The sequence below is a fragment of the Musa acuminata genome, chromosome BXJ3-1, assembly GCF_036884655.1.
Source record: "Musa acuminata AAA Group cultivar baxijiao chromosome BXJ3-1, Cavendish_Baxijiao_AAA, whole genome shotgun sequence".
Classification (NCBI taxonomy): domain Eukaryota; kingdom Viridiplantae; phylum Streptophyta; class Magnoliopsida; order Zingiberales; family Musaceae; genus Musa; species Musa acuminata.
The window spans coordinates 13,610,071-13,637,500 of record NC_088349.1 but is presented as its reverse complement, the minus strand read 5'-3'; the positions used below and the strand labels follow the sequence as shown (position 1 = coordinate 13,637,500).

The 27,430-nt window shown below is 41.7% G+C and overlaps 3 protein-coding genes across 4 annotated transcripts; 2 read left to right on the top strand and 1 right to left on the bottom strand.

Moving 5' to 3' along the window:
• Positions 1-4,734: 4,734 nt before the first annotated feature.
• Positions 4,735-5,493, bottom strand: LOC103997786 (putative invertase inhibitor). Its single transcript, XM_009419119.3, has one exon. It carries the CDS (start codon positions 5,367-5,369, stop codon positions 4,833-4,835), a length of 537 nt encoding a protein of 178 aa, XP_009417394.2. The 5' UTR covers positions 5,370-5,493; the 3' UTR covers positions 4,735-4,832.
• Positions 5,494-5,933: 440 nt separating this feature from the next.
• LOC103996207 (haloacid dehalogenase-like hydrolase domain-containing protein Sgpp) lies at positions 5,934-10,592 on the top strand. The gene is made up of 5 exons (XM_009417072.3): positions 5,934-7,620; positions 9,401-9,509; positions 9,587-9,741; positions 9,823-10,084; positions 10,173-10,592. Exons 1-5 carry the CDS (start codon positions 7,586-7,588, stop codon positions 10,347-10,349), a joined length of 738 nt encoding a protein of 245 aa, XP_009415347.2. The 5' UTR covers positions 5,934-7,585; the 3' UTR covers positions 10,350-10,592.
• Positions 10,593-10,977: 385 nt separating this feature from the next.
• LOC103996215 (protein TRIGALACTOSYLDIACYLGLYCEROL 4, chloroplastic) lies at positions 10,978-15,008 on the top strand. Of its 2 annotated transcripts, none has more exons than XM_009417089.3 (5): positions 10,978-11,336; positions 11,451-11,700; positions 12,048-12,426; positions 13,871-14,157; positions 14,629-15,008. In XM_009417089.3, exons 1-5 carry the CDS (start codon positions 11,068-11,070, stop codon positions 14,824-14,826), a joined length of 1,383 nt encoding a protein of 460 aa, XP_009415364.1. In that variant the 5' UTR covers positions 10,978-11,067; the 3' UTR covers positions 14,827-15,008. The 2 variants fall into 2 exon arrangements, with proteins under 2 accessions (XP_009415364.1, XP_009415358.1); XM_009417083.3 differs by having other exon boundaries at positions 10,978-11,339.
• Positions 15,009-27,430: the final 12,422 nt, after the last annotated feature.

Sequence of the window (27,430 nt, the reverse complement as noted above, 5' to 3'; positions counted from 1 at the left end):
CGGTTCAAAAATATTTTCATTTGATGAAAATTGATATCGGAAATGCTTAACTTGAAAGCATGTGGAAGCATAGTGAAAGTAATAATTCATAAAGGTAAATAGCAAGAAATAAATACAAACCTGATTTTTATAGTGGTTTGATCGTCGTGATCTACATCCATTCCATCGATTCCTCTTCCGTCGAGGCCACCGGCATCCACTAACGATCTTCTTTCAATGGGCGAAGATCAACTACCCTTTTACACCCCTCTTCACATTTTCACAGGTTTAGGAGACAACCTTTTATAAGCACTCACTCCTCCCTAAACATAATTCCAAACTTAGAGTTAGAGAAAGGGATCTCTTTAGTGATTTCTGCAACGTTTTCCCACTTTTAAGTTTTATGTGCTTGTGTATATTAACTAAGGATGAGAGGGGTATTTATAGGTCTTAAGTGGATTCAAACTTGAAGCCTAAAATTGTCTCATCCTCAATTTTTGGGGTACTGGCAGTACCACCGCCTGTGCTGGGTGTACCATCGCTTGTAGCACTGACACTCGGCGGTACCACCACTTGGGAGACTGTGTCTAGGTAATACCACCGCCTAGACTGGAGGTACCACTGCTTGACAGTCTCGGAGACTAAGTCTAGGCGGTACCATCACCTGATATAGTCTCATTGACTATGCCATTGACGGTTCCACTAGTTTGGGTCATTGTTTAGGCCTTTCACTTGGCCCAATATAGACCAAACTTGGGCCTAATTGGCTCCTAATTTAGTTGGCCCAATTTCAACTCAATTACACCTAAAACTTATTTCGATCTAGATAATTATTACAAAGCTTGAATCAAATGTTGTCCGGCATGTCATTGGTTCATCTACACTTCGTCCGAATCTTTGGCGCATTGTCCTCTCTTGTGGCCTATTGCCCAATCGACCAATTGACCTCCGTAACTCCGATTTCCTTGATGTAATTTTTGCTCTTCTTAGCCGATGCTCAAACCCATGGCCTAAAGCCTTCTACTGATACGTCGACCGATCCTCTGACTCGACATCCAATCTTCTGACATGTTTCACTCTAGCCCAACATGATTCTTCCTACTTTAATTGTCTCTCCCTAATCGAAGCTTCTTACGTCACTCAAAACGCAGATCAAATAATAAATAATATCAATTGGTTTCATCATCAAAATCCGAAATTCAACAATCTCCCCCTTTTTGATGATGACAACCAATTGATGATGGAGTTAACCTTAACTCCCCCTATCAATATACCATACTGATATAACTTTATAATTCATAGAATTATAAATATTTTACCATTGCATGCATCATGAATATTGAAAGAACTAATTAATCATATCATTGCATGCATCATAAAATCATCCATAATCAAAATATCTAAGTACATCATCCTATGCATGATTGTCATCATGACTTCTCCCCCTTTGTCATCAACAAAAAGGAGAAGTGCAACTAGCAAGATTTTTTACATATAATTTTAAATTATTATATTATAAATATAATCTCTAGTTTTATCATCATACAAGCTAGTAATTTTCTTTCTTCTTTTTTGATAAGTGTAATTTTTGCTTCTTTTGCAAGTTAGCAAGTTATGCTTACTTTTGCTTCTCTTTAGATTGCAAGCTAGCAATTCTGTTTCCTATCAAGTTTTTTTTTTCTTTGCAATTTGTAACCTAGCAAATTCAGTAAGTTTTACATTATGCAAGCTAATAAATTTTACTCCCCCTTTGTTATTGTTAAATAGAAGGGAATAATACAATGTTCTAATTCTTTTCCCTTTACATCAATTTTTAAATCATGATAAAGATAAAGTATCATTCTTAATTCAATATATTTGTGCATCATTATAGTTTCAAATTAAAATATGTATAATTTTAAAACCTTACATTTCATCCTTACTTCATGCATACGACCAAAAATAAATCAATCATCATTATGGGCATATCATACTTGATACTCAAGCATTCATGATACATCATTTTGGGCATAATATTTATGATGCTAAGACATTAAAATTTTTAAGCATTTATCACTTCAAATATGATACCAAACATTCATCATTTATTTTCTCCCCCTTTGTCACAAACAAAAAGAGGGGAATAGCACAAAAGTGTAAATATTTAAGTCATCACATGGAAGATATCTGTTAGGAATGAATTGACACTAAGAGTGGGGGGGGGGGGGGGGGGGGGGAATTAGAAGAGGACTTGCCATTGGACTGTTTGAAGATAAAGAACAAACCTCGATTGACTAGTGACTAAAGGTTTAGGGAGAACTTGTACGAGAGAGACATCCGGACTTGAGACAAAAGAGTAGAACTATGTCGGGATAAATGATCGAAGATTGACCTACCTTATTAGGCATTGGGCCAAGGGAGGAGATACACCTAAGGAGGCCCTAGGGAAAAGGTTGAGAACTCCCAAGGCTATGAAGACTCTAAACTCTAGAGGCTTAAATGGAGGAATGAATTCCACCTTATGGGAGAGAGGATTTATAAGGAGGAGATTAGTCTCTCTTCTTTCACAATCAAGACAAGTGTCCCTTTAGGAGCAAATCCTAAGAGGCCTATGATAGCAGAAAATTCTAGGACCTACCATAGTGGAGAGAGAACTTGAAATCTACCACAATAGAACAAGAACTCGAAGGCCACCATAACGGGGAGATCCAAAATCCACTATGATGAAGAGAGAACTTGAAACCTACCATGGCAGACTTGAAACCTGCCATGGTAGAGAGGTGTGCCGAAGGCATGTGAGTTAAGAAATCCAACCCGTTCTAATGGAAGTTTACCACGATGGAGGTGTAAGGACAAATATGCTTGAGGTGTGATTCAAGAAACCTGACCCATACCAAGGTAAATTCACTACGACGGAGGGGGAGGACCAAATGTGCTAAAGACATGTAAGTCAGGAAACCCTGCCTGCGCGAGTGTATATCTTCCACCACAATAAAGGTGCATGACCAATTATGCTTAAGGCATGTGAGTTGGGAAACTCAACCCACACCAAGGTATATTCACCATAGCGAAGGCACAAGGCTAAATGTGCCTAAGGTGTATGAGTCGGGAAACCCGACTCGTACCAAGCTATATTTGCCATGGTGGAGGCATAGGGCCAAATATGCCCGAGACATATAAGTTGAGAAACTTGACCTACACCAAGATAAATCCATCATGATGGAGAGAGAGAGCCAAATATATTTGAGGTGTATAAGTTAGGAAACCCGACCCACACTAATGTAAATCCACCATGACAGAAGTGCAATGCCATATGTGCCCGAGGCATGTGAGTCAAGAAACTCGACCTGTACTAAGGTAAATCTGCAACGACGAAGGTGCAAGGCTAAATGCGCCCTAGGTATGTGAATCGGGAAACTCGACCCGTGCTAAGGTATATTCGCCATGATAGAGGCATAGGGCCAAATGTGTTCGAGGCATGTGAGTTAAGAAACTTGACCCATGTTAAGGTAAATCTGCCAAGATAGAGGTGTAAGACCAAATATGCTTGAGATGCATGAGTCGGGAAAACCTAACTTACATGAAGAGAAATTTGTTACGATGGAGACGCAAGACCAAATACACTCGAGACATGTTAGTTAGGAAACTTAACCCACGTGAAAAGAAATCTACTACAAAGGAGGCACAAGGCTAAATGCACCCGAGATATGAGTCGGGAAAACTCGACCTGCATGAAAACGAATATGCTACTACAGAAGCATAAAGCCAAATATTCTCAAGACGCATGAGTCGAAAAAATCTGATCATGTGAAAAGAAATCCGCTACGACGAAGGCACAAAGCCAAATGTGCCCAAGACGCGTGAATTGGAAAAACCCGACCCGCATGATGGAAAATCCACCACGACGAAGACACAAGGTAAAATGACTCCTATGTGCATGAGTTGAGAAAACCCGACCCATATGAAAAAAAATCCATCATGATGGAGGCATAAGGTAAAATGTACCAAATGCGCATGAATAAAAAAAACCTAACCCACGTAAAGAAAAATTTTCCACTATGAAGGTACAAGGTAAAGTTTACCCGAGATGCGTGCGTCGAGAAAATTCAACCCGCAAGAGAAAATCTCAAATGCTCATGTGTCGGATAACTTAAATATCACACTTTGAGTCCCTCTCGAAATAGCCTCGAAGCATGCCTTCGGAGAGATAATGATAAGGGATATACTAATGACTACATCCAACACGTCACTACCACATGACACCCAACGATAGAGGATAAGAGGAAACTTTCTTCTTGTCATTTATGATGAGAAAGACAAAATCACAGGCTTCCTTCTCGTCATTAATGATAAGAAAGATAACCACAAGCTTCTTTCTCGTCATTTATGAGGAAAAAGATAATCATTATAAAAGCTTATGAAATGGGAGAATTTCTGTTGACTACTTATGCCCATAGTCATATACCTTGGATTACTAACTTGAGCATGAGACTAGGAAAAAAAATATATCCATAGTAATATACCTCAAATTACTAACTTGAGCATCGAAGGAATCAAGAAAGGAAATATCTCCTGACCCCGATCTTTGTGCAATTGATACATCAGGAATATGACATTTTCACATTGGAGACGTTCTGAACAATCTTACGCATATAAGGCCGGATTACATTCGACTGACCAAGACGCCAGCGATATTTTTTCCTAACACTACTAATGAAATGACATAATAATTTATCCTTTTAAAAAAATAAAACATAAGTATAATAATTTCTATAATTGTTTTCATAAAATTATTCCATTTCTTCGGCATGGAAGAGGTTGCATGACAAGATAACATAAAGGCTACAACACTTCTCCCAACATTTCCTCACCTATCATCCCAACATATTGGTGATAGCCAACGCAATAGTGCAAAGCTGCCCCACCTCACCGTTCTCGTCCGACAACGGTGAGGACACGCGCAGCTCCTCAAACCCATCTTCACAGTCCTGCGGCGACTCCGTGGTGGCGCTGAGATACGTCTTGGCATCCCAGATACGATCATCCTCCAGAGCGCTGATCGACTCGGTGAGGGCGGGGATCAGATCGCTGTAGGTGCTCAAGCAGGTCTGCAGACACTGCTTCGCTTTGCGATCCGTCGCTACCTGAAGCAAGCTTTTGACCTTCGACTTAGTGGCGGCCGCTCTGGGGTACGACAAGTTGGCGGCGATGATCGCCAGCCCCTTCGTGTCCGCCGAGCAGCTTCCCGGATTTTCATGGAGGGACTTCACGCAGAAGTCGTAGTGGATGTTGGGGTCGTTGCCAGCCGCGGCCTCGCATGTCTCCTCCACCGAAGCGTCGGCAGGAGGAAGGTGGCAATAGAGGAGGAGGGCCAGCGCGAGGAGGAAACAAGCGGAAGAGGGCGGCGTCATTGCTTCCTTCAGATGAACTGCCACTCGTGGTTGGGTCACTGAGCAAAGCAGTAGTTCATAAGGAGATGGAGTTGACACCCATACAGAGAGCACAGCACGTCAAGTGAATGCCGATAAATAAATGCATGCATATCCATGGAGAATCTATCCGATGCTTACACATCATCAGAAGTTTTGCGTATTTCGAAGGAAAATGTGCAGTAAGGGAGATGCGGATTAGATGTTTGTTAGCAAATGTGCTAATGAATACAGGCTTTCACATCACTAATAATTCAGTACGTGTTCTTCGCCATTGCTGCCGGAGATTGAAGGCGAGAAGGCAGCAGGGCCGAGTCACCCCGGAACTTTCGTTAGGTGACTGTGATGTTTGATCGAGTACGGCTCGAACTCAATTGGAGTCCAACCTGACCCGACGTCGCGTTCATGGCATCAATCGAGTCGCATGCGACAAATTACGCGTCCAAAGTGCGTGCGAGGTGTTCGATTCTTGTCCTGTAGGCGAACACAAGGAGAGCGCGCTCCGGCTGCCCGGTTCATGGTGGTAGCCGTCGGATTGGCAGAGTTTTAGTGCGTGCGAGGTGCTCGATTCTTGTCCCGTAGGCGAATGTCAAGTCTCACGCTTCGGCTGCCCGGTTCATGGTGGTAGCTGTCGGATTGGCAGAGAGTTTTAGTGCGTGAGAGGTGTTCGATTCTTGTTCAGTCGGCAAGAAATCACGCGTCCAAAGTGCGTGCGAGGTGTTCGATTCTTGTCCTGTAGGCTAACGTGAAGGCGAGCGCGCATCGGCTGCCCGGTTCATGGTGGTAGCCGTCGGATTGGCAGAGAATTTTAGTGCGTGCGAGGTGTTCGATTCTTGTCCTGTAGGCGAATGTGGAGGAGAGGACGCTTCCTCTGCCCGGTTCATGGTGATAGCCGTCGGATTGACAGAGAGTTTTAGTGCGTGCGAGGTGTTCGATTCTTGTCCTGTAGGCTAACGTGAAGGAGAGCGCGCTTCGGCTGCCCGGTTCATGGTGGTAGCCGTCGGCTTGGCAGAGAGTTTTAGTGCGTGCTAGGTGTTCGATTCTTGTCCTGTAGGCGAATGTGAAGGAGAGGACGCTTCGACTTCCCGGTTCATGGTGATAGCCGTCGGATTGGCAGCAATTTAGTGCGTGCGAGGTGCTCGATTCTTGTACCGTAGGCGAATGTGAAAGAGAGGACGCTTCGGCTTCCCGGTTCATGGTGGTAGCCGTCGGATTGGCAGAGAGTTTTAGTGCGTGCGAGGTGTTCGATTCTTGTTCTGTAGGCGAGAAATTACGCGTCCAAAGTGCGTGCGAGGTGTTCGTTTCTTGTCCCGTAGGCGAATGTGAAGGAGAGGACGCTTCGGCTTCCCGGTTCATGGTGGTAGCCGTCGGATTGGCAGCATTTTAGTGCGTGCGAGGTGCTCGATTCTTGTCCTGTAGGCGAATGTGAAAGAGAGGACGCTTCGGCTGCCCGGTTCATGGTGGTAGCTGTCGGATTGGCAGAGAGTTTTAATGCGTGCGAGGTGTTCGATTCTTGTTCTGTAGGCGAATGTGAAGGAGAGGACGCTTCGACTTCCCGGTTCATGGTGGTAGCCGTCGGATTGGCAGCAATTTAGTGCGTGCGAGGTGCTCGATTCTTGTACCGTAGGCGAATGTGAAGGAGAGGACGCTTCGGCTTCCCGATTCATGGTGGTAGCCGTCGGATTGGCAGAGAGTTTTAATGCGTGCGAGGTGTTCGATTCTTGTTCTGTAGGCGAGAAATTACGCGTCCAAAGTGCGTGCGAGGTGTTCGATTCTTGTCCTGTAGGCGAATGTGAACGAGAGGACGCTTCGGCCGCCCGGCTCATGGTGGTAGCCGTCGGATTGGCAGAGTTTTAGTGCGTGCGAGGTGTTCGATTCTTGTTCTGTATGCGAATATGCCCGCCCGGTTCGTGGTGTTAAAAGGTGCTCTTTGTAACTGCGGAGAATACACGTGGGGTTTGTGGTTCTCAAAGCAAGTGGTCAAACCCGGAAAAGTAGGAGACGGAGAAGCCAAAACGGAGACTAGTGCCCGGCAGTATTAAACGCGGTGGTGGTGTTGGGAGCGGTTGCCTGAAGAGAAGCCCCCCGTTTTCTCGTGAAGGAAGACGAGAGGAGGAGGAACAGGAGCGAGATCCGGCGAGCCGCCTCTATCTTCCCGTAGATTCGTCTCTTTTCTGCCCTTCGTTTCTAAGAGAAATATGTCGATCTCTCCGGACTCGCACGCTTCTGAAAGGTACTGCTTCCTACCCCTCTTGTAGCTTCTCGTCTGGAGCGAGACATCGTAGATGCATCTATTTACGTGAACACTCGAGATTTCTTCTCGGAAATCGAGTCCTTATTGCTTGGAGTCGAACAATTGCCTACGTCTGAGGATGAAAGGTGATCTATGAGTTATTTGTTTCAAGATAAGAAGAATTGAAATTGATGTTGAGATGGGTAGGGAAAAAAATGGAAATGTTAGCATCGAGATTTTTACCAGTTTGATTATGGTATTTCACAACACACTGGAGATAATTAATGAGAGCACAGAAATCAAATTCCATCACTGGCTGTCTTGCTTTGGAGGGTGGAATGTTTCTTTTGCAAAGTCCAAGTAGAAGCAAAAATGGATCCAATCTGGACTGGATATAACTCCAATGCTCTCTGCAGAGGTAGATGGTTTCTTTTGTGAATTGCAACTGGGGAAAAAATGGATGAAATCTGGATTGGATATTGGAAAAACTATATCTGTAACCACTTATGATTTTCGGACATTGATGTGAAACAAATGCATATTCAAATTAGATTAACATGAATAAATATGTAAATAATTGAATATTTCATGTGTCTAGTATTTTGTAGCAACTAGATAGGATGTTTTAATCAAACAAATGGAAGAATGGAAAAAGAGACAAAACGAGTGCATTATTACACGTAGAAATTTGATCAAATAACATTAGTTCAGAGGTAATGTTTTTCTTGGGAAATTTTATGCTTAGAGATATAGATATATGGATAAATGGGTGTGGATAGATTTGAACTGACATTGCTACCTGTATCAGCAAGATGAAGCAAAATTTGGACATGGATCATTTAAATGATATACGTTCATTTATCTGATCATCCAGCTACATCCATATATGGAAATGGATTGAGATGGATGTTATTCTCTTCCACCCCTACTTGCGATTGAAATATTATGTTGGACCTAGTTGGATGTCCATCAACCTTCTTTTGGTCAATTTAAACTTGCTTGTGACAAGCATAGGTCAAAATTGATGGTTTATGATATTATGTGCTTCTTTTTTATCATACCATCAATCCCATTTCAGAGTATGTGAAAACTATTAGCGCCTGTCTGAGACCTAGGGCTGTTCAGAGATAATCTTAATGTACTTTTTGAATTTCTCTTTAGAAATTTATGATTCTTTTCTATTTCAGTGTGGTTTCGTGGAGAACACAGAAGATAGACTGATAATTAAAAAGAGGTTGAAGTAAATAAGAGCTATTAGCAACAACGAGTTCTTATATACACTTATATCATAGTGTAAATATCTAATAAATATCAATTAATATTGTAGTGAGTTATAGGAATGGAATTTCAGTGATAAATTGCTAAGATGATTCAAAGCATCGGCTTGGTTGTTCTGGCTAAACAAAACAACTACATTTTTTCTTTTCTTTTTTTCTACTTGAACCATTTAAAGAAGTGGATTTTCAACGTCAAGTAGCATGCTTTCCGTGGTAGGACAATGTTTTAATGACAAATCATCATAGTTTTGTTTGTTATTAAAATCCATGCTCAATTTGTTGTTCCTAAGCTACTAATAAGTATATAACTATACCATTGTAGTAGTTACTATTATGCTGGTTAGTATTTGAATAAAATGTTGAAGATGTCCTATTATTGGTTTGCTTGACTATTTATTTGCAAGATCAGACAGACGGATAATGTCTTCTCGGTCCAATCTACGATTAGAATTTTGCTTCACTCATATGGGTCAGCACTGATTTATCTCCTTGACTTGTGGCAGTTCTCTTACTAGACTTGCTCCGGTTGAAGCAGTTCTATTTGATGTTGACGGAACCCTGTGTGATTCGGATCCTCTTCATTATTATGCTTTTCGAGAAATGCTGCTAGAGGTACGATTTCCAATAGCTTTAATTGTGATAATCAATCCTTGTGGAGTTTGAGCTTCTGACTGAAAAAAAATTTACAGATTGGCTATAATAATGGAGTCCCCGTAGATGAAGAATTCTTCATAAAAAATATTGCTGGAAGGCACAATGATGATATTGCTAGTATCTTATTTCCTGACTGGGATCATGAGAAGGCCATTAAATTTGTTGATGATAAGGAAGCAATGTTCCGAAGGTATATTTCTGACTTTTGCACTGAGGGACGGTGTCACATATATTATTTTTCAGTGGAGAGATTGCACTTTTGAATGTACAGGTTAGTATCTAAAGAGTTGAAGCCAATAGAAGGTCTTCACAAGCTATGCAAGTGGGTCGAGGATCGAGGCCTGAAGCGTGCAGCAGTCACTAACGCCCCAAGGCTTAATGCAGAGCTTATGATTTCAATGCTCGGTCTGACTGATTTCTTCCAAGTTGTAGTAGTTGGGAGCGAATGTGAGAGAGCTAAACCATTCCCTGATCCTTACTTGAAGGCTCTCAAGGAACTCAAGGCATCTGCTGAACATTCATTTGTTTTCGAGGTTGCTTTTCTTAAATTATATTGTCTCACTCATCCCGACTTTCCCCTTTCCTACCATCAATCCTAACTTCTCTTCATCATTTCTGAAGGACTCAGCATCAGGAATAAAAGCCGGTGTAGCTGCTGGAATGCCTGTTTTCGGTTTAACAACCAGGAACCCTGAGAAGTCTCTGATAGAAGCAGGAGCTTCTTTCCTTATAAAGGACTATGAAGATCCAAAGCTTTGGATGTCATTGGAAGAACTGAACAGGGTACAACAATCCTGAACACTGCTGATGTTAGAGAAGAAAATTGGAAAAACACTCGTAGAAACACCATAACATCGAAACTTATATACTGGGGTACAATTTTATACGAAAACATAAACATTTTCCTTTTGGTTGTATTTGGTTTTTGTTACATTGAATTAATTATCTGGTAAATCTGATGATCAAGACATCTGCAACCACATTTATACATTGAATAAGAAGATTGTGATGGAGAAGTTCACTTCTCGGATTGCTGATCCAGTACATGTTCTGTATCTGTTCTCTAAATCTCCGAATTTGTGTACATAATAACTGATCTCCAATTTCTTGATTTAATAGAAAAAATATTTTTTTGCCTTTTTAAAATAATCAGCAAATTGTGATTGCATGGAGGGTTCTATTAATGTTCCAAACATGCTCACTCCGGACAACGTAATATATATTTATACATTTATGATGCTTTTTTGCTTCTTATACAATGAGTATATTAGCAATTGAAATGATAAAGATAAAAAAATTTACATTAGTTCTCAAAGAAAACGCCATTCGGCCCAAAACAAGCCCAAAGTAGTAAAGCCATAGCCCAATTCAAATGCCATTCCCTAAACCCAATGTGACAATGTCCTATAAACCCCTGTTTCGCTTCAGCAGCGCGCAGCGAGAGAGAGAGAGAGAGGGGGATAAGGCTGGAGTGGCTAGATAGAGAGAGGGCGGAGAAGGCCGGAGAAGAAGGGTGATGACGAGTCTTCGGTTGGCGATGGACACGGCGTTCTGGGACCTGAACGTGTCGTCGGCGCAAAACCTGGAGGGCACGGCCCGGGCCGTCCCCGGGGAGGCGGCGCCGTTGGGGATGGCCCGGGCGAGCCGCCTCCTCCGCCCGCAGCAGCTCTCCTTCCTCTCCCGCGCCTTCCCCCTCGGCCTCGTCCCTTCCTTCGCCCCGACCCCCCGCAAGGACCTCGGCTCCTTCGCCATTCAGTCCCTCCTCCTCGGCCCCTCCTCCGACAGGTGGTAAGCATCCATTTCCCCTCTGATTCTGCTATGTATCCCTAGATCTATATCGCGCACTATTGCAAGGAATTGATGGCGTGCTCTTGTGATCCTATACTGGACGATTGTTAGGTGGATGGGATTAGTTGGCCAATTCCGTCCAAGAAAATTGATATCAAATATCAAGAAAGAAGTGACAATGGGAGATGAGCTAGAGTTGCCTCAGTTCAAGGACGTTGCAAAGCATTTTCTGGACAAGTCGCTGTATGCACTTGGTTTGTTCTCGCAAATTTCTCTAACACCGGAGACCTCATTACTCTTCAATGTGGAAAGACATGGTGATAAGACGGGCCAACGTGCAAAAGCAATGCTCTTGCACGAGGTAAATTTAACGAAATAGTTCATCTTTTATGGCAGATTTTGTTATTGCACTTTCTAGTCATAGACAACTCAGACGCAGTTTAGTCGCAATAAGCGTAATTAAAATTTTGAATTATTTATGTCAGGTAATATAATTTTCAAGTGAAGTTATAGGAATCTAGATTATATGAAGTTAATGATAATTGTCCTCTTGCAGACCTTATTTTAAATGTCTCCTAAATTAGGATACATATCTTTGGGTGCCTCTTTGGGATAAATTGTTGTGTCTTGGTTCTGTATGATTCATTCTACTTGAACTGTGCTATTTTACTGTCTAGCTGTAATTCTTGGTTACTTGTGCCTTTGCAGCTGCCAAGTCATGATGTTACAATAGAAGCAGCATGGCCTGAGTTGTTTCTGGACAGTAAGGGAAATTATTGGGATGTTCCAACTTCAGTATCCCTAGATGTAACTTCTCTAATACCTGACACTGGTTTGTGGTATCGTTTTGGTTTACACAAAAACAGTGGGCAACCTGAAGCTCGCAACTCTTCATCTACTGATATTCCCTTGACTCTTCTGCCTGGAGTATGTGCCAAAGCAGCTGTTTCATATGAGAAGAGCATGGATTTTTGGAGGGAACAGGAGAAGAGTACTAGAGCAAGAAATTTGGTCAAGAAACCTGCATGGATATCCTCTTATGATGAACGACTCGAAGAACCCCATGCAACAATATCAGGAATCATTGGTGAGAAAATTATCTAGAATATTTAGCTATTGAGTTTCTTATAGGAAACTTATGATTATATGAATATTCCAATCACTTGGATGTTGTATAGTTATTATATAGTTTGTTCAAATATTTGTTTCTTTTAATTAATCTCATGACGTATGGTTTTGCTGAAACATGCAAAGTTGTAAAAAAAGAATGGGTCCCTTCATCAAATTTATATTAAGTTGATTTACCAAACCATCATTTCAGTTGCAGTCCCCTGAGCCTGATGAGAGTTTTTGGTTTTGCTGGATTTGGCCATTTTGTGTCAGCTGGCCTATCTGGATTGGCTTGTGATTTTACATAAAAAATTCAATAGAAGTATATAGATATCATGACTATTAAGAAAAAGGTGCATAGGTATCTGCTTTAGTGGTCATAATCAAACCACACTTAAAAAATTATTTCTTATGTTGATCTTTTCTGAGGCCACCGAATTTTGGCCTACTTGGAGCCAACTCCTCTGCCAGTTCTTCCAGACTGTGATCTAACAAACTGGATCAGCCTGTATGCAAAGCCATGTGCCATTGCTTTGGTGACAGCAATAACCTCCCGTAAGGACTATCAACTACTTGTACCTGATTGTTCAAGTGTTAACTATAGTTCTTTCTTGTTCTTAGAATTTTGACCTATTCATTTGTGTCATGCATAGAGTTTATCTTTACCTGGCATTACAGCATTACAAAAAGATTTTCTGAACATTCCTGCCACTTGGGTTATTGTTCGAAGGTTGTTGTGGAGCTTAGCTCTATATGATTTGCATTACTGAAAGTTGATTCAGTTAGATGTTTTGATGAACAAATTTTTTTCTGGCTGTATTTCATTTGGAGCCACTGTATTCTAACTTCTGTTTTACATATATTGCTAGTCTCTTGCTTTTGGAGTCATGAGCAGTAGTTTGGTTTAGGACTGTGATCTTCACTGGAATGATAAAATTGGATTAGAATGTTTTAACATTTTCTAGCTTGGCAAATTAGGTGCCCACACTAATAAATAGCCAATCTTGGCCACAATATTAGTTTTTCATGTTTTCTCATTGCATGGGATTTCAAGTTGATTCCGTGCTAGGAAGCCTATGCTGGCTCAAGCAGATTAAGTTGAGCGCCTGTGCTCTCCGTCCGAATTTATTTATGTACATGGTTTTGCTTAGGTGCTAGTTCACCTTAAAATCTGTTTGAACATATGTTCATCAGGCCCACATCTTAAGACCCTACTTTCTTTTCTTTTCTTTGCTTAAGGTCATTACCTTCCCAACTGGTTTTTGCAACTAAAGCAGTGCATTTGGATGTTGAATTGATTTTGACATTGTACGATGGGTAATTTTGGATGTAACATTTAACTGTGGATTGATATTGATGTCTTTATACAAGTTATATGCTTCCGACATAAATCTCTGTTTTTTCTTTCTTTCATTTCTTAGGTGGTACTTATGCAGCATGGTTTGGAGATGGCAACATTTCGAATCCTAAAAGAAGAAATCAATTTCATGCAGACTTCTTTGGCTCATTATGCTACACGATTCAGCATGGAAAATTTAAGAAGGATTTCAATGATCTTAGAAGAATAAGTGCTCGCTTGGACATTTGTTCAGCTTCAGCATTTATGAAAGGTGTCAGCCATCTGATATTTGACACTACCAAACGACAAGTTGACACAGAATTTAATCCTCTTGCTACCCCAAGGCTTAATGTAATCCTTCAACAGCAGGTATATCTTTCTACCTTATTCTTGTTTTTCTCTTCATAATATGCTCGATGCCATGTCCAATATATAATTTTTTTCTTTGACATATAGCTATAGAGTTGTACCTAGTTTAACTGTGACTCTCTTTGACAACCCTATGGTTAGCTTTATGAGCATTTTGCAACTGAACTAAACAGTACCAAGGGATGCATTATATCACATGCTATTCTAGACTCTGTACTTGGTACATTCTGTATATTATTAGCAGAAAGTCTAATATATATTTGAAATTTCACTAATAAAAAAGGACCACTGGTTGTATTGTTAAACCAAATTTAACTACTTGTCATTAGTAACATAGAATCCTTTTAATTTTTAATAACTGGTAATAATTGGAAATCCTTTTCTTATAGTTTTGTGCATGTTTTTGATAATATTTAGGTAAGTTATCTTCCTTCATTATCTGGATCTTGCAATAAACCATTTCTTTTACAGGTGGCAGGGCCCATAGTCTTCTCTGTGGATTCCAGAGTATCCCTGGTATCCCCATCTGGGAAGCACATGCCTTGTGTTGATGATGTCATGTTTGGCTTGAGCTACTCTTTCAGGAAGTTAAAATCTGGGAAAATTCTGGCTTGGTTTTCTCCTAAGAGGAAAGAATCAATGGTTGAACTGCGCCTTTTTGAGTTTTAGAATCTAATTCTTCCGTTCCCCTAGGTTCTAGTGTTTCTCTTCTTTTTTTTCTTTATTTCTTTTTTCTGTTTGCATTTAGGACTTCGAATTTTGTAAGAAGTAACGACTGCTCGGGCAAACTTCGTCGGTCTTAGATTCCAAATGTGAATTATTTCTTTATATTGGCTACATATTTTTATTCATGATGAGATCTGATTTTACATCTTTTGTGGTTGAAGCATGCAAAATGATGACCTTGCCCTACCAATCTATTATGGACACCTGCAGCACTAAACATCAGGCTGAGCTTGCACTAATCTGTTGTCTACTGGAGGGCCAGAAAGGTTTGATCTCTGCATTCTTCTAATATTTGTACCAAATGGTTGAGATCCACTCTTTCGATGATTTGACTGTTCTTAATCCTGTCTTATTCGGTGCTTAGCTTTCAACCTGCTAAATGGTACTTGAGAGAGCATATCTACTCTCATGGATGTTAAATTTCATTTTGTTGGATGTCAAACGTTGGTGTATAGCCAAAATATTCATCCACTTTCTCAAGCTAACAAGTCATTTTTACTTGAGAGAGCATTAGCTACAAAAAGTGTTGATGTTTGATTAAATTTGAAGCATCTTTTAATTATATTAAATTAAATATGATCATGAAGGATATTTTTTTCAAATCATGAAGCATCTTTTGACTATTATCTATTGATCATGATGTCCTTCGATAATAATGTAGTCATCTTTACTTTAAAGCATGCTTCAACATCCTGACTATAAAGTGTCGTTCAATGATAACACAAGTGAATTTGACCATGAAACTCTTTTTTAATGATGATATAATCAAATTTAATCATAAAGGATCCTTGAATTTGACCATGTAACTTTTTTTAATGATGATATGATCAAATTTAATCATAAAGGATCCTTTGTGTAGTCAAATTCAATCACGAAGTTTCTAAAATCTTATAATAATTCAAATATAAAATAATGGTGTCATCTAGGTGATGTGATCAAGTTATCCTGTCTGAACCCCTTCATAATCCTGAAGCATAGTGGGGGCATATGACAAAGGGGTCTAACATGTGGCTAACCTAACAGCACATCACACCAACCACGAGGTTCAATGGTTCAGGTAACTCTTGTCCCAGTAATTTTCAACAATCATACGAAATTGCTTGCATGAATAACTCCTCACTTAATCATAATGGTAACCAAAGCCCTCTAGAAAAAAACCATCTACGTTAACTCACCCAAAACTCTTTGAATCTTTGGAATCTTAAATTACTCTCCTTCCAAGTAATTAACTTAAGTATGCGTTAAGAAAAAATTTCATTGACGCCTTGATTAGCTTGACATGGCCCAAACTCGTAGGATTGTTCGAAGTGTCTCATAGGCGAAAACATCGTGTTTCCAATGTGTCACATGCATGAAGACTAAGGTTGAAAGAGGTTTTTCGACCCGATCTCTCTGACGTTTAAATTAGTAATCTGAGATATATGAGTATGAACGTGAATAGTCAAGAGAAGTCATCCCTTCTTCTCTGTGTTAAAGGTGAGCTTTATATATGATCATAAAGAGTACGAAGAAAACTTGTGATTGTCTTTCTCCTCATAAATGGCGAGAAGGAATCTTGTGATTATCTTTCTCTTCATAAATGATAAGAAGGAAGATTTGTCTTATCCTTCCTCATTGGGCGTTAAGTGGTAATGACATGTCGGATGATTAGTCGTCAGTATATCTCCTATTATTGTCCTCCTCCTAAAGGTGTGTTTCGGGACTCTTTTGAGAGGGACTTGAAGTGCGATGTTTAATTCATCAACATATAAGCATTTGAGATTTTCTCTTGCGGGTCAGGTTTTCTCGATGCATGCGTCCCGGGCACGCTTTACCTTATGCCTCTACCATGGTGGACTTTTTTCTTTATGTAGGTCGGGTTTTCTCTACTCATGTACCTTTGGTATATTTTACCTTATGCATTTACCATGGCAGATTTTTCTTTAAGCGGGTCGGGTTTTCCCAAGTCACACATCTTAGGCATATTTTACCTTATATCTATACCGTAGTAGATTTCCCTTCACACGGGTAGAGTTTTTCCGACTCACACGCCTCATACACATTTGGCTTTGCGCCTCCATCATAGCAGATTTTTCTTCACACGGGTTGGATTTTTCCAACTCACATGTCTCGAGCGCATTTGGTTTTGCACCTCCGCTGTAGCAAATTTCTCTTCACGCAGGTCGGGTTTTCTCAACTCATGCGTTTCGAGTACATTTAGTCTTCCGTCTCCGTCATGGCAAATGCGGGTCAAGTTTTTCCAACTCACATGTTTTGGTTGCATTTGGCTTTGCGCCTTCATCATAGTAGATTTCTCTTCATGCAGGTCAGGTTTTCCTGACTCACGTATTTTACGCACATTTAGCCTTGTGTCTTTGCCATGACAGATTTACCTTAGTATGGGTCGGGTTTCTTAATTCATTTGCCTTGGGCACATATGGCCCTATGCCTCCGTCGTAGTGCATTTACCTTAGTGCGATCGAGTTTCCCAACTCATATACCTCAGGCACATTTAGTCTTGTGCCTTTGCTGTGGAAAATATACTTTGGCGTAAGTCAAGTTTTTCAACTCACATCTCAGGCACATTTGGCCCTATGCCTTTGTCATTGCATATTTACCTGGACGCGAGTCATGTTTTTGACTCACATGCCTTGGGCACATCTGGTCCTCTGTCTCCGTCGTGATGGATTTACCTTAGTGTGGGTTGAGGTTTTTGACTCATATGCCTAAGACACATTTGGCCCTGTGCTTCTATCATGGCAAATTTACTTTGGCACGGGTCAGGTTTTTTAACTCACACATCTCGGGTACATTTGGCCCTACGCCTCCACCATGAAAAATATATCTTTGTGCGGGTCAGGTTTTCTGATTCACATGCCTCAAGCATATTTGGCCTTACACCTCCGTCGTGACAGATTTACCTTGGTGCAGGTTAGGTTTTTTTGACTCACACACCTCGAGCACATTTATCTTTGTGCCTTCGTCGTGATGGATTTCAAGTCCTCTCTCCACCATGATAGATTTTCAATCTTCCCGCTATGGCGGGCTTCAAATTCTCCCTCCTTCATGGTAGATTTCAAGTTCCCTCTTTACCGTGGTGGATTTCGAATCTTCTCGTCTCAGTGAACTTCAAATTCTTTCTTCACCATGGTGAGTTTCAAGTCCTCTCTTTGTCATAGCAGATTTTGGATCTCCCTGCGATGGCGGGCTTCGAGTTCTTGCTCCATCATGACAGCTTTCAAGTCCTCTCTTCATCGTGGCAAGTCTCGGACCTTCCTATCGCGACAAGCCTATTGAGATTTGCCCCCAAAAGGACACTTGTCTTATCACAAGAGGACAGAGTTCGATCTCCTCATAAATCCCCTCCCCTCGTAGGATGTGATTCATTCCTCCATCTAAGCCTTTAGTGTCCAGAGTCTTTAGAGCCTCAAGAGTTCTCAGCCTCACCCCAAGGGTCTCCTTAGGAGCGTCTCTCTTGTCGCTCCGGTTCCCGATAAGGTAGGCTGACCTTTGAGTCCTTCATCTCGACATAAGTTCTGCTCTTCTATCTCAGGTCGGGATGTCTCTCCTCTCTCGTACAAGTTCTTCCCGATCCTCTATCTGTTAGTTAGTTGAGGTTTATGCTTTATCTTTGGATAGTTTGAGGATAGAGAAGGTCGGGTCCTCTTCATTGAAAGGGGCCTCTCTTGTGAATCGAGGGTTCTTTGAGGGTTGGAGTCCAAGAGTTCTCATGATTGTGATTCAGTGGTGAGCACACATCTCTTGGATCACCTACGAACTAGATATTTTATCTCAACCGAATTTGACCTACAAGTTCCCTAACCCGGTCAACACACTTTTGATCCTATCCCAGGGTCTTTTTGCTTATCTTGTGATGCTCTTGAGGTGGGCCTTCATTTTTGGTTTTACCCCATGATAGTATCTTTCCTTCAATGGTGGGGAATGTCATCTTCCCAAATTGCGCCCAACTCGTGATGTCATTTGATAGTATTCATCGGGGAATACCAATGTGCTGACATTATTTTGACCCGAACCCTTTTTGTCGCTTATTTTCGGTTGTGCAAGGGGAGAAATAGCTACTACTTATCCGATCGGGAGGGCTTCAAGGTCAGGGATGCCCCTTCCAACAACAAGGGCCGGAAGGAGTGTTTTTTTCTTATGAGTTCAAGTCAAGACTAGGGGTTCAACCTAACTTAGTTAACATGTTGCATTGATAATATCCCTCCCTTCTTGTTGGATAAGGAGGCAGATCAAATGCTTCGACTGAGGGACATATTTTTTTCCTCCAATTTAGTTCGAAAGATAGATGAGGAATGACTGATCGATATGAGTCTCAGCTCAACTCCTTGGGGTACGACCTGAACTTTCCCTCGCTTGACTTGACTTTTCTTTTTAATATTCAATTTTGTGATTTGGATTCTTTACAAGCATGAATCTACACACCTTGAAAAAGAAAGAGCTTGGCTCTTCATCGGGTGTGGCGGAGCCCCATTCGGTCTTGACAACTGCCTGCGAGCCGTTGGTAGAGGCATTAGATCCGCCTTGGTCTGGCCATCATAACAATAGCAACTGACTAAAAAAGAAACATAAGGTTATAGCGAAGAAGACCCCATGCCCTCAAAAGGACGACATGCCCGAAGAGTCGGCTCGGGAAATGGAGCCTCCCCCGACTATAATGCTAGTGCCTCTAGGAGGTGGAAGTTCCAAGTCGGGCTTCAGAAAAAAGGAGAGAAGGTTATGGTCAATGTTGAACCTGTGCAAGGGGAAGCTCTTGCCCTTCACGGCCTTATAGATTATCGACTTGTCGGACCCAACCTCGAAGACATCGTTACAGCCTTGATGGGAAGGTCTGAGGGAGATGCAAAAGGTGTGGGGTGAAGGCTCGACTACAGAATGGTACTGTCGTGGATCCCTATACTTGGGGATGGTGAAGCAGCTCTATTGCTCCCCCTCAGAGCTCCTAATTGACACTTGCTATCGAAATGAGATGATGGTAAGTTAGATTGCTACCAGCTCCTTCGGCCTCACTTTGCTAACTTGTTCATTTTTTATTTGTAGCATCACCATTATGTGATGACTCTCATTGATCATGTCTAAGATGCTAGCACCGTCGTTCACCAGTAGTCTACTATGGTTGACGACCTCCTGGCTAAGGTCGAGAAGTTGAAAAAAAGGGAAGCCTCCTCTACTATCGCCAAGGTCAAGGCTTGGGTGACCGAACTGACCTGTCAATTAGAGGATGTTGAGTAGTGCCTACCTACTCTCGCTAAGCAACTAAAGGAGATCTGAGGCCATAACCTTGCAATGGAGGACAAGCAATGGAGGACAAGCTTCTGTGGCTCACCCATGAGCTAGACACGGTGAAGATGTGCAACTCAAAGCTCACCCGAGTGTTGGACACGGTGAAGATACATGGCTCGGAGTTCACCGAGGAGGTTGCGATGGCTACTAAGGAGGCCTACAAGCTAAAGGAAGTATTGGAGGATGAGTGGAGCTGCATATCAGAGTACTTAGAGGAAGCTGTCACCAATTATAAGATATCCGTCATATTCCAAAAGGGTCTGGAGAGGACAATGTAGGTTTCATACCAGTTTGAGTGTCAGATCATCCTAGCCCACTTCAAGGCGAGGTACCCCGAGCTAGAGCTTGAGGAGGGTCCATTCACAAATTATCCTGAGGACCAGAACGTCCTGATGGCGATCGAGGTGCCCTTCGACAATAGCACTAACTCGCCTCCTCACCCAACCACCTAAATTGTTGCCTCCATTTGTTAATCTCTCCCTTTTTTGTTTTTGATCATTAGGTCAGTCTATCCAACTTGTTTTTTTGTCTGCATTAATAGCATTTTATTTTGATAGGTCAAGGCATCATATCAGATGTAAAAGCTTGACTTTATAGGTGTATGTGCTTCTAGGAGCAATGGAACTCTCTTTTCCAACATTTGGTGCTTAAGGGTAGCCTTTCCCGACCTACAACATTTGAGGCCTTAGGGATAAAACTTCTTAAAATTAGCGATGTGACACATTCTCGATAATGTCATACCTTATATTGTCCTGAAGCGATGTGTTTTATCTTGGATGACTTCAACGATTCGATATGGCCCTTCCCAATTCAATGTCAAGTTACCTTGGGACCTGGTTGGATCACTAACCTTAGGCTTTTGGAGCACCATGTTCTATAATCCAATCCCCTAAGGGTGAACTCCTTGATCGTAGAGCTTGGCCACTGCCCTTCTGTATTTTAGTGCCCGTACATGTGCTTCGGCTCTAACTTCACTAATCAGGTCAAGTTTGGCTCGAAGTCCCTCTTCGGATTCTTTGTCAAAGCTCTTGACTTGAGGTGTCAAGAAGACTATCTCGGGTGGCAGAACAACCTTGGTGCTGAATGCCAAGCTGAACGATGATTCCCCTAAGATAGTCTTGAGTGTCGTCCAAGAGATCCACAAGATGCTTTGCAGCTCATTCACCAAAGTGCCCTTCGCTCTGACGACCCTCTTATTCAATCCTTCGAGAATGGCTCAATTAATAACCTATGCGAGCTCGTTTATTTAAGGATGAGCTATTGAGTTGAATCTTAGTTGAATCCCATGGGACTAGCAAAACTCTTTGAATTTCACATTATTAAATTGAGTCCCGTTGTGAGGGCCCTTGAGGATTCCGAAGTGGGTAACGGTGTTTCTCCATACGAACCCCTCGACTTGTTTCTCGGTGATTAAAGATAGCAGTTTGACCTCTACCCACTTCATGAAGTCTACTCCCATGATGAGGAACCTCTTATAGTCAAAAGCTAGTGGAAAGGTTTCTAGGATGCCCATGCCCCACTGGGCAAAAGGCTATGTGCAATTGATCAAGCTCAAAGGGACCGTCGACTACTGTAGTACCAACATTTGGCACTCATGGCACCTTCATGATTGCATCCTTACGTAACGTCGGCCAATAGAACCCCTACCGAAGCACCTTGAATGCAAGGGTCTGACCACCTATGTGTTCCCTATAAATACTTTTGTGCATCTTGATGAGCACCCTCTCGACTTCTTGCGGTGTTAAGCACCTAAGAAAGGGTTTGCTAAAGGACCTGCAGTACATGCGATTGTTAATTATGCCATAACATGCTTGATGATGCCTGACCCTTCGAGCAGCCATGAGGTCAACAAGGATTGCTCCATCTCTTTTGTAGTGTAAGATCTCATCGATCCAACTCGGTTCCTCCTTGACCATGACCATGTTGTGCCCTTCAATAGTTCAAATTAGCAGCATCTCGACTATCAATCAGCCTCCACTCGGAGCTCTAGTGGAGGCTAACTTAGCTAGTAAGTTAGCCTAGGTATTTTTTGTGTGAGGTATCTATAACACATCAAGTTGAGAAAAGCTTCGAGGTAACTATCACACCTCGACAAGGTACTTTGCCATGGTCCCCTCCCGAGTTTCGTAGCTCCCGTCAACTTGGCTCACGATCAATTATGAGTCACTGAACATTGTCAAGTCTTGCACTTGGAGCTCTCAGGCAAGTCGAAACTTATGAGAAATGCTTCATATTTGGCCTCATTATTGGAGATTTTAAACTCGAACCGTAGAGCTTGTTCATGCACTTGCTTGTTCGAACCTTTCAAGACAAGTCTAGCACTGCTACTTTCCAATATGGTAGTACCATCTACAAACATGGTCCATGCCAAGGGGGTGTGCTTGTTAGCTTCCATCTCGTGTGAGGGGGTCAACTTCGATATGAAATCTACCAATGCTTGAGCCCTAATGGCAACCCTAGGTATATATCAGAGTCGAACTCACCCAGCTCTACCGATCACCTCAACATCTGCACTAAGACATCAAATCACAAAAGGACTTGCTTGAGTGATTAGGATAGGAACCGGGGGCAAGCACTTATCGCTAAACTAGGATAGGAACCGGGTAAGCACCGCTATTCGTACTATTAACTATGCACTTCCTTCACTGACCAAGGTGGATGCATCTCCAATATGGTGTGGACCTTTTTAAGATTTGCATCTATTCCTCTCTGGTGAATAATGAATTCAATAAATTTTTTCGAGCTAACTCCAAAAGCACACTTAGACAGGTTGAGGCACATGTTATATCTTTTCAAAATCTGAAACATGTTGACCAAGTCTACCAAATGTGAGTTAGCTGTTCTTCTTTTGTCTATCATGTCATCCACATACATCTCGATGTCCCTCTCGATCTGATGCTTGAATATTTTATTTATCATCTTTTGGTATGTTGTCCTCGTATTTTTTAATCCAAATGATATGACTTTGTAATAATATATGCTTTGGTCTATGATAAAGGAGGTATGTTCATGATCCCGAGGCACTATCCTTATTTGGTTATATCTCGAAAATCTATCCATAAAGATGAGGAGCCCATGGCTCGAGACAGTATCAACTAACTAATCGATCTGAGGAAGAGGGAAGTTGTTATTTGGACATGCTTTGTTGAGATTAATGTAATCAACATACATTATTCAATTTCTATTAGCTTTTCTAACCAATATAATGTTAGCAAACCATTGAGGGTACTATACTTCGGCAATAAACCCTGCCCTTAATAGTTTGTCCACCTTATTGCTAATTGTCTGCTAGCGTACGAGAGTGAACTTACGAAGCTTTTGCTTCATAGGTTGGACCTTGAGGGAGATGTTCAAATGGTGTTGGGTCACATTGGGGTCTATTCCTAGTATATCTCTTAGTAACCATATGAGCACATCAGCCATCTTTCCTGAGAAAGTTGACGAGTTGCATTCACTTCTCCTCAGGGAGTGTCACCATAATCTTGATAACCCGAATAGGATGGGCCTTGTCCAAAGGTTCCTCAATGAGTAACTCTATTGGTTTTGGATGTGAAAGAGGCTTAGCAAAATCTCGGGGGTCTAACGGTGGTGTCTTAAGTCATGCTTTCTTTGATAAGGAGACTGCCATCAGATAGCACTAGCGAGACTCCTTCAAATCGCTCCTTAGCTCCCCGACATCGATTCTTGTTGGTAACTTTATCACCATGTGATAGGTCGACGACATAGCCTTCAGCCTATTGAGTATTTGTATTCATCGTCTTTTGGTATGTTGTCCTCACATTTTTTAATCCAAATGATATGACTTTGTAATAATATATACCTTGGTCCATGATAAAGGAGGTATGTTCATGATCCCGAGGCACTATCCTTATTTGGTTATATCTTGAAAACTCATTCATAAAGGTGAGGAGCCCATAGCTTGAGATAGCATCAACTAACTGATCGATCTGAGGAAGCGGTAGCTGTTATTTGGACATGCTTTGTTGAGATTAGTATAATCAACATACATTATTCAATTTATATTAGGTTTTTTAACCAATACAATATTAGCAAACCATTGAGGGTACTGTACTTCGACAATAAACCCTACCCCTAGTAGTTTGTCCACCTTGTTGCTAATTGCTTGTTAGCATTCGGGAGTGAACTTATGAAGCTTTTGCTTCATAGGTCGGACCTTGAGGGAGATGTTCAAATGGTGTTGGGTCACATCGGGGTCTATTCCTAGTATATCTCTTAGTAACCATATGAGCACATCGGCCATTTTCCCTAAGAAAGTCGACGAGCTGCATTCACTTCTCCTTAGGGAGTATCACCATAATCTTGATAACTCGAATAGGATGGGCCTTGTCCAAAGGTTCCTCAACTAGTAATTCTATTGGTTTTGGATGTGAAAGAGGCTTAGCGAAATCTCAAGGGTCTAATGGTGGTGCCTTAAGTCAGACTTTCTTTGATAAAGAGACTGACATCTGATAGCACTGGCGAGACTCTTTCAAATTGCTCCTTAGCTCCCCAACATCGATTCTTGTTGGGAAATTTATCACTATGTGATATGTCGATGACATAGCCTTCAGCCTATTGAGTATGGGTCAACTTATGATCATGTTATAAGCCGAGAGGATGTCAACCACTATAAACTTGGTCATCATTGTTTTGGAGCAGGGTACATCGCCAAACGTAACATACAGGCTCATGGTCCCGAGAGGGGAGATGGAGTCACCTATGAACTCCATTGGCTAAGAAGTTACAGGAGTGACATAATTAGTCGAGAGCCTAAGTTTTTGAAAAGCGTCAAAGTAAAAGATGTCGATAGAGCTACCTACGTCGATCATGACCTATTTACTTAGGTGTTAATCATTCTTATGTAGACCACCAGAGCGTCATCATGGTTTGGGTCGAGGTACTCCATCTCCTTGTCCTTAAAAGTTATTTTTGAGTCATCTTCTAACCTTGGGCACTTCTTGATGGTGGTTCGGGCTTAGGCTTTGCGACCTGAGGTGCTATCCCCTCCGAGGAAGGTCTCCCAATGATGACATTGATCTGTCTCTCCATTGGGCCTCGAGGTCAAGGCAAAGGTTCCTAAGGTCTTCGAATGAATCTCCCAAGGTGCCCCTGATGAATGAGCTCCTCGATTTGTTCCTTCATATCATGATAGTTTTTCATGTCATGGCCATAGTCATAGTGAAAGTGGCAATACTTCAATCTATCCATCTTTTCCAATAGTGTCTTCACTAATTAAGGGTCTTTCAAGAATCTTTTTTCCTTTATCTATAAGAAGACTTCGGTTCTTATCATGTTAAGGGGGGTCAACTCAGGTCTCGAGAGAGGCAACTCGAGTTGATCTTGTTTTCTTTGCCAAGGTGACCTTAAGGTTGAAACTAATGGTGGTCGCTCCTACCATGACTTCTTATGCATCTCCTCGCTCACGCTTACTTAAGACCATCGCCTCGATGACTAGGTATTGATTGGTCATCTGGAGGACCTCGAGAATGATCGTTGATGACCTCTCCACCAATGATTAAAAAAGGCGAGAGGGCCTGAGCCCCATCATGAAGGCTTGAATCATGAGTGATGGATGGGTTTCATGCACACTTCATATTTTGTTGGTGAATTGAGCGATGAAGTCATAGAGTGTCACTTCCCCCCTTGCTCGAGTCTGAGCAACATTGTCACCAATGGTCTTGGGTGTACATTCCCAAGGATGTATGGTTTAAACTCCTTTGCATGCTGAGTGAAGGAGATGACCGAGAGTGGCTTCAGATGAATGTACCACTCTTGCATCAGGCCTCTCAGCGTTGTTGGGGATGCATATCACATTAGAGCATTCGAGATGCCGTAAAGAGACATCTGGGTGCGAAAGGCAACAATGTGTTCAACCAGGTCGGTACTGTCGTTAAAGGCTTCCAGCGATGAGAGGCAGTAATATGTTCTGGGTGAATGGGGACCGACCTGAGGTGGGATCGATCAGATTCTCCCCCCTGAATTGCTGGAACTCTCCCTACATCTCATATAGGCATTGGTCTATTTGCCTCAATTGGACCCTCAAGGAATCATTCATTGAATTCACTGATGAGATCTCAAATTTGGGCAGAGTAGAGTGGTGGTGCGACGGTGCATTGAACTCAATAGCGTTGGGGAGTGGAATGCTCCTTCGACTGACAATTTCGTGGACCTTGGGTGATCCGTTGGGGGATTCCAACGGGTATTGGTGCCAGTGGTGGTTAAGGTGTCAATCATGGTTGAGATGGTGGTACCTTTTGTTGGGCTAGTTGAGATAAGAGCAAGGTGATAGCTTACAACATGCCCATGAGTATCTACACCTAATGGGTGAGGTTTAGGAACACCTTAGTAGGGATGAGCAGGTGGTTCAAGTTTGTCCCTCGGGGTGAGGGGCCTAAGTCATTGAACAGACGTCAGTACCTCGCTGTTGTCTGTGTCAAAGTTGATGCATCCATATATGCGGAGGATGATAGTTGCCTCTCAATGGAGTATTCATTGAGAGGATTAGCGAGTGGACACTCATATGATATCAGACCCTCTTTCTAGCGCCAAAATATTAGGAAAAAATATCGTTGATATCCTGGTTAGCCTGACGTGGTTTGGACTCATATACAAAGGATTGTCCAAAGTGTCTTTGAGGTGAAAACGTCGTGCTTTTGAGGTGTCACCTATACGACAATCAAGGTTAAGAAAGGTTTTCCAATCCAATCCCTCTGATACTTAAGTTAGTAATTCGAGATATATGAGTATGGACACAAGTAGTCAAGAGAAGTCCTCTCTCATTTTTTGTGTTAAAGATGAGCTTTTATATCTAATAGTAAAGATCACAAAAGAAACTTAGAATTATATTTCTCTTCGTAAATAGTGAGAAAGAAGCTTCTGATTGCATTTCTTATCATTAATAACGAGGAGTCTTATATCATAAATGATAAAAAGAAAATTTCATCTTATCCTTGTTGATTGGACATGACAATGACATCAGATGATTAACATATCCCCTATCACTCAGGTATGACATATAATCCTTTATCAAACATATTTATCTCTTAACCCTAAGCTTGTGACAAACTTGCACCCAAACCAAAATTGACTTTGAATCCTGAGAACAAATTATTTTTTTATCAAGGTTTGGTTGTTTGTCTCAGAGAGAAAGGATAAAAGTAAAACACTTCTGAGTGCATTTAGGGTTGTATAATACATCTGAAGTGTGAGAATATTTTTTTCGAATTAACGTGACAAGAATATACAAGGATTCTAGTTTGGCTTTGGG

Bases quoted from the DNA above. Each gene is read 5' to 3' on its own strand.
- LOC103996215 (XM_009417083.3), top strand. From the start codon at position 11,068: ATGACGAGTCTTCGGTTGGCGATGGACACGGCGTTCTGGGACCTGAAC. The intron at 11,340-11,450 runs GTAAGCATCCAT...GACGATTGTTAG, and splicing joins GGCCCCTCCTCCGACAGGTG to GTGGATGGGATTAGTTGGCC. The intron at 12,427-13,870 runs GTGAGAAAATTA...TTCATTTCTTAG, and splicing joins AACAATATCAGGAATCATTG to GTGGTACTTATGCAGCATGG.
- LOC103997786 (XM_009419119.3), bottom strand. From the start codon at position 5,369: ATGACGCCGCCCTCTTCCGCTTGTTTCCTCCTCGCGCTGGCCCTCCTC.
- LOC103996207 (XM_009417072.3), top strand. From the start codon at position 7,586: ATGTCGATCTCTCCGGACTCGCACGCTTCTGAAAG. The intron at 7,621-9,400 runs GTACTGCTTCCT...GACTTGTGGCAG, and splicing joins GACTCGCACGCTTCTGAAAG to TTCTCTTACTAGACTTGCTC. The intron at 9,742-9,822 runs GTATATTTCTGA...TTGAATGTACAG, and splicing joins AAGGAAGCAATGTTCCGAAG to GTTAGTATCTAAAGAGTTGA.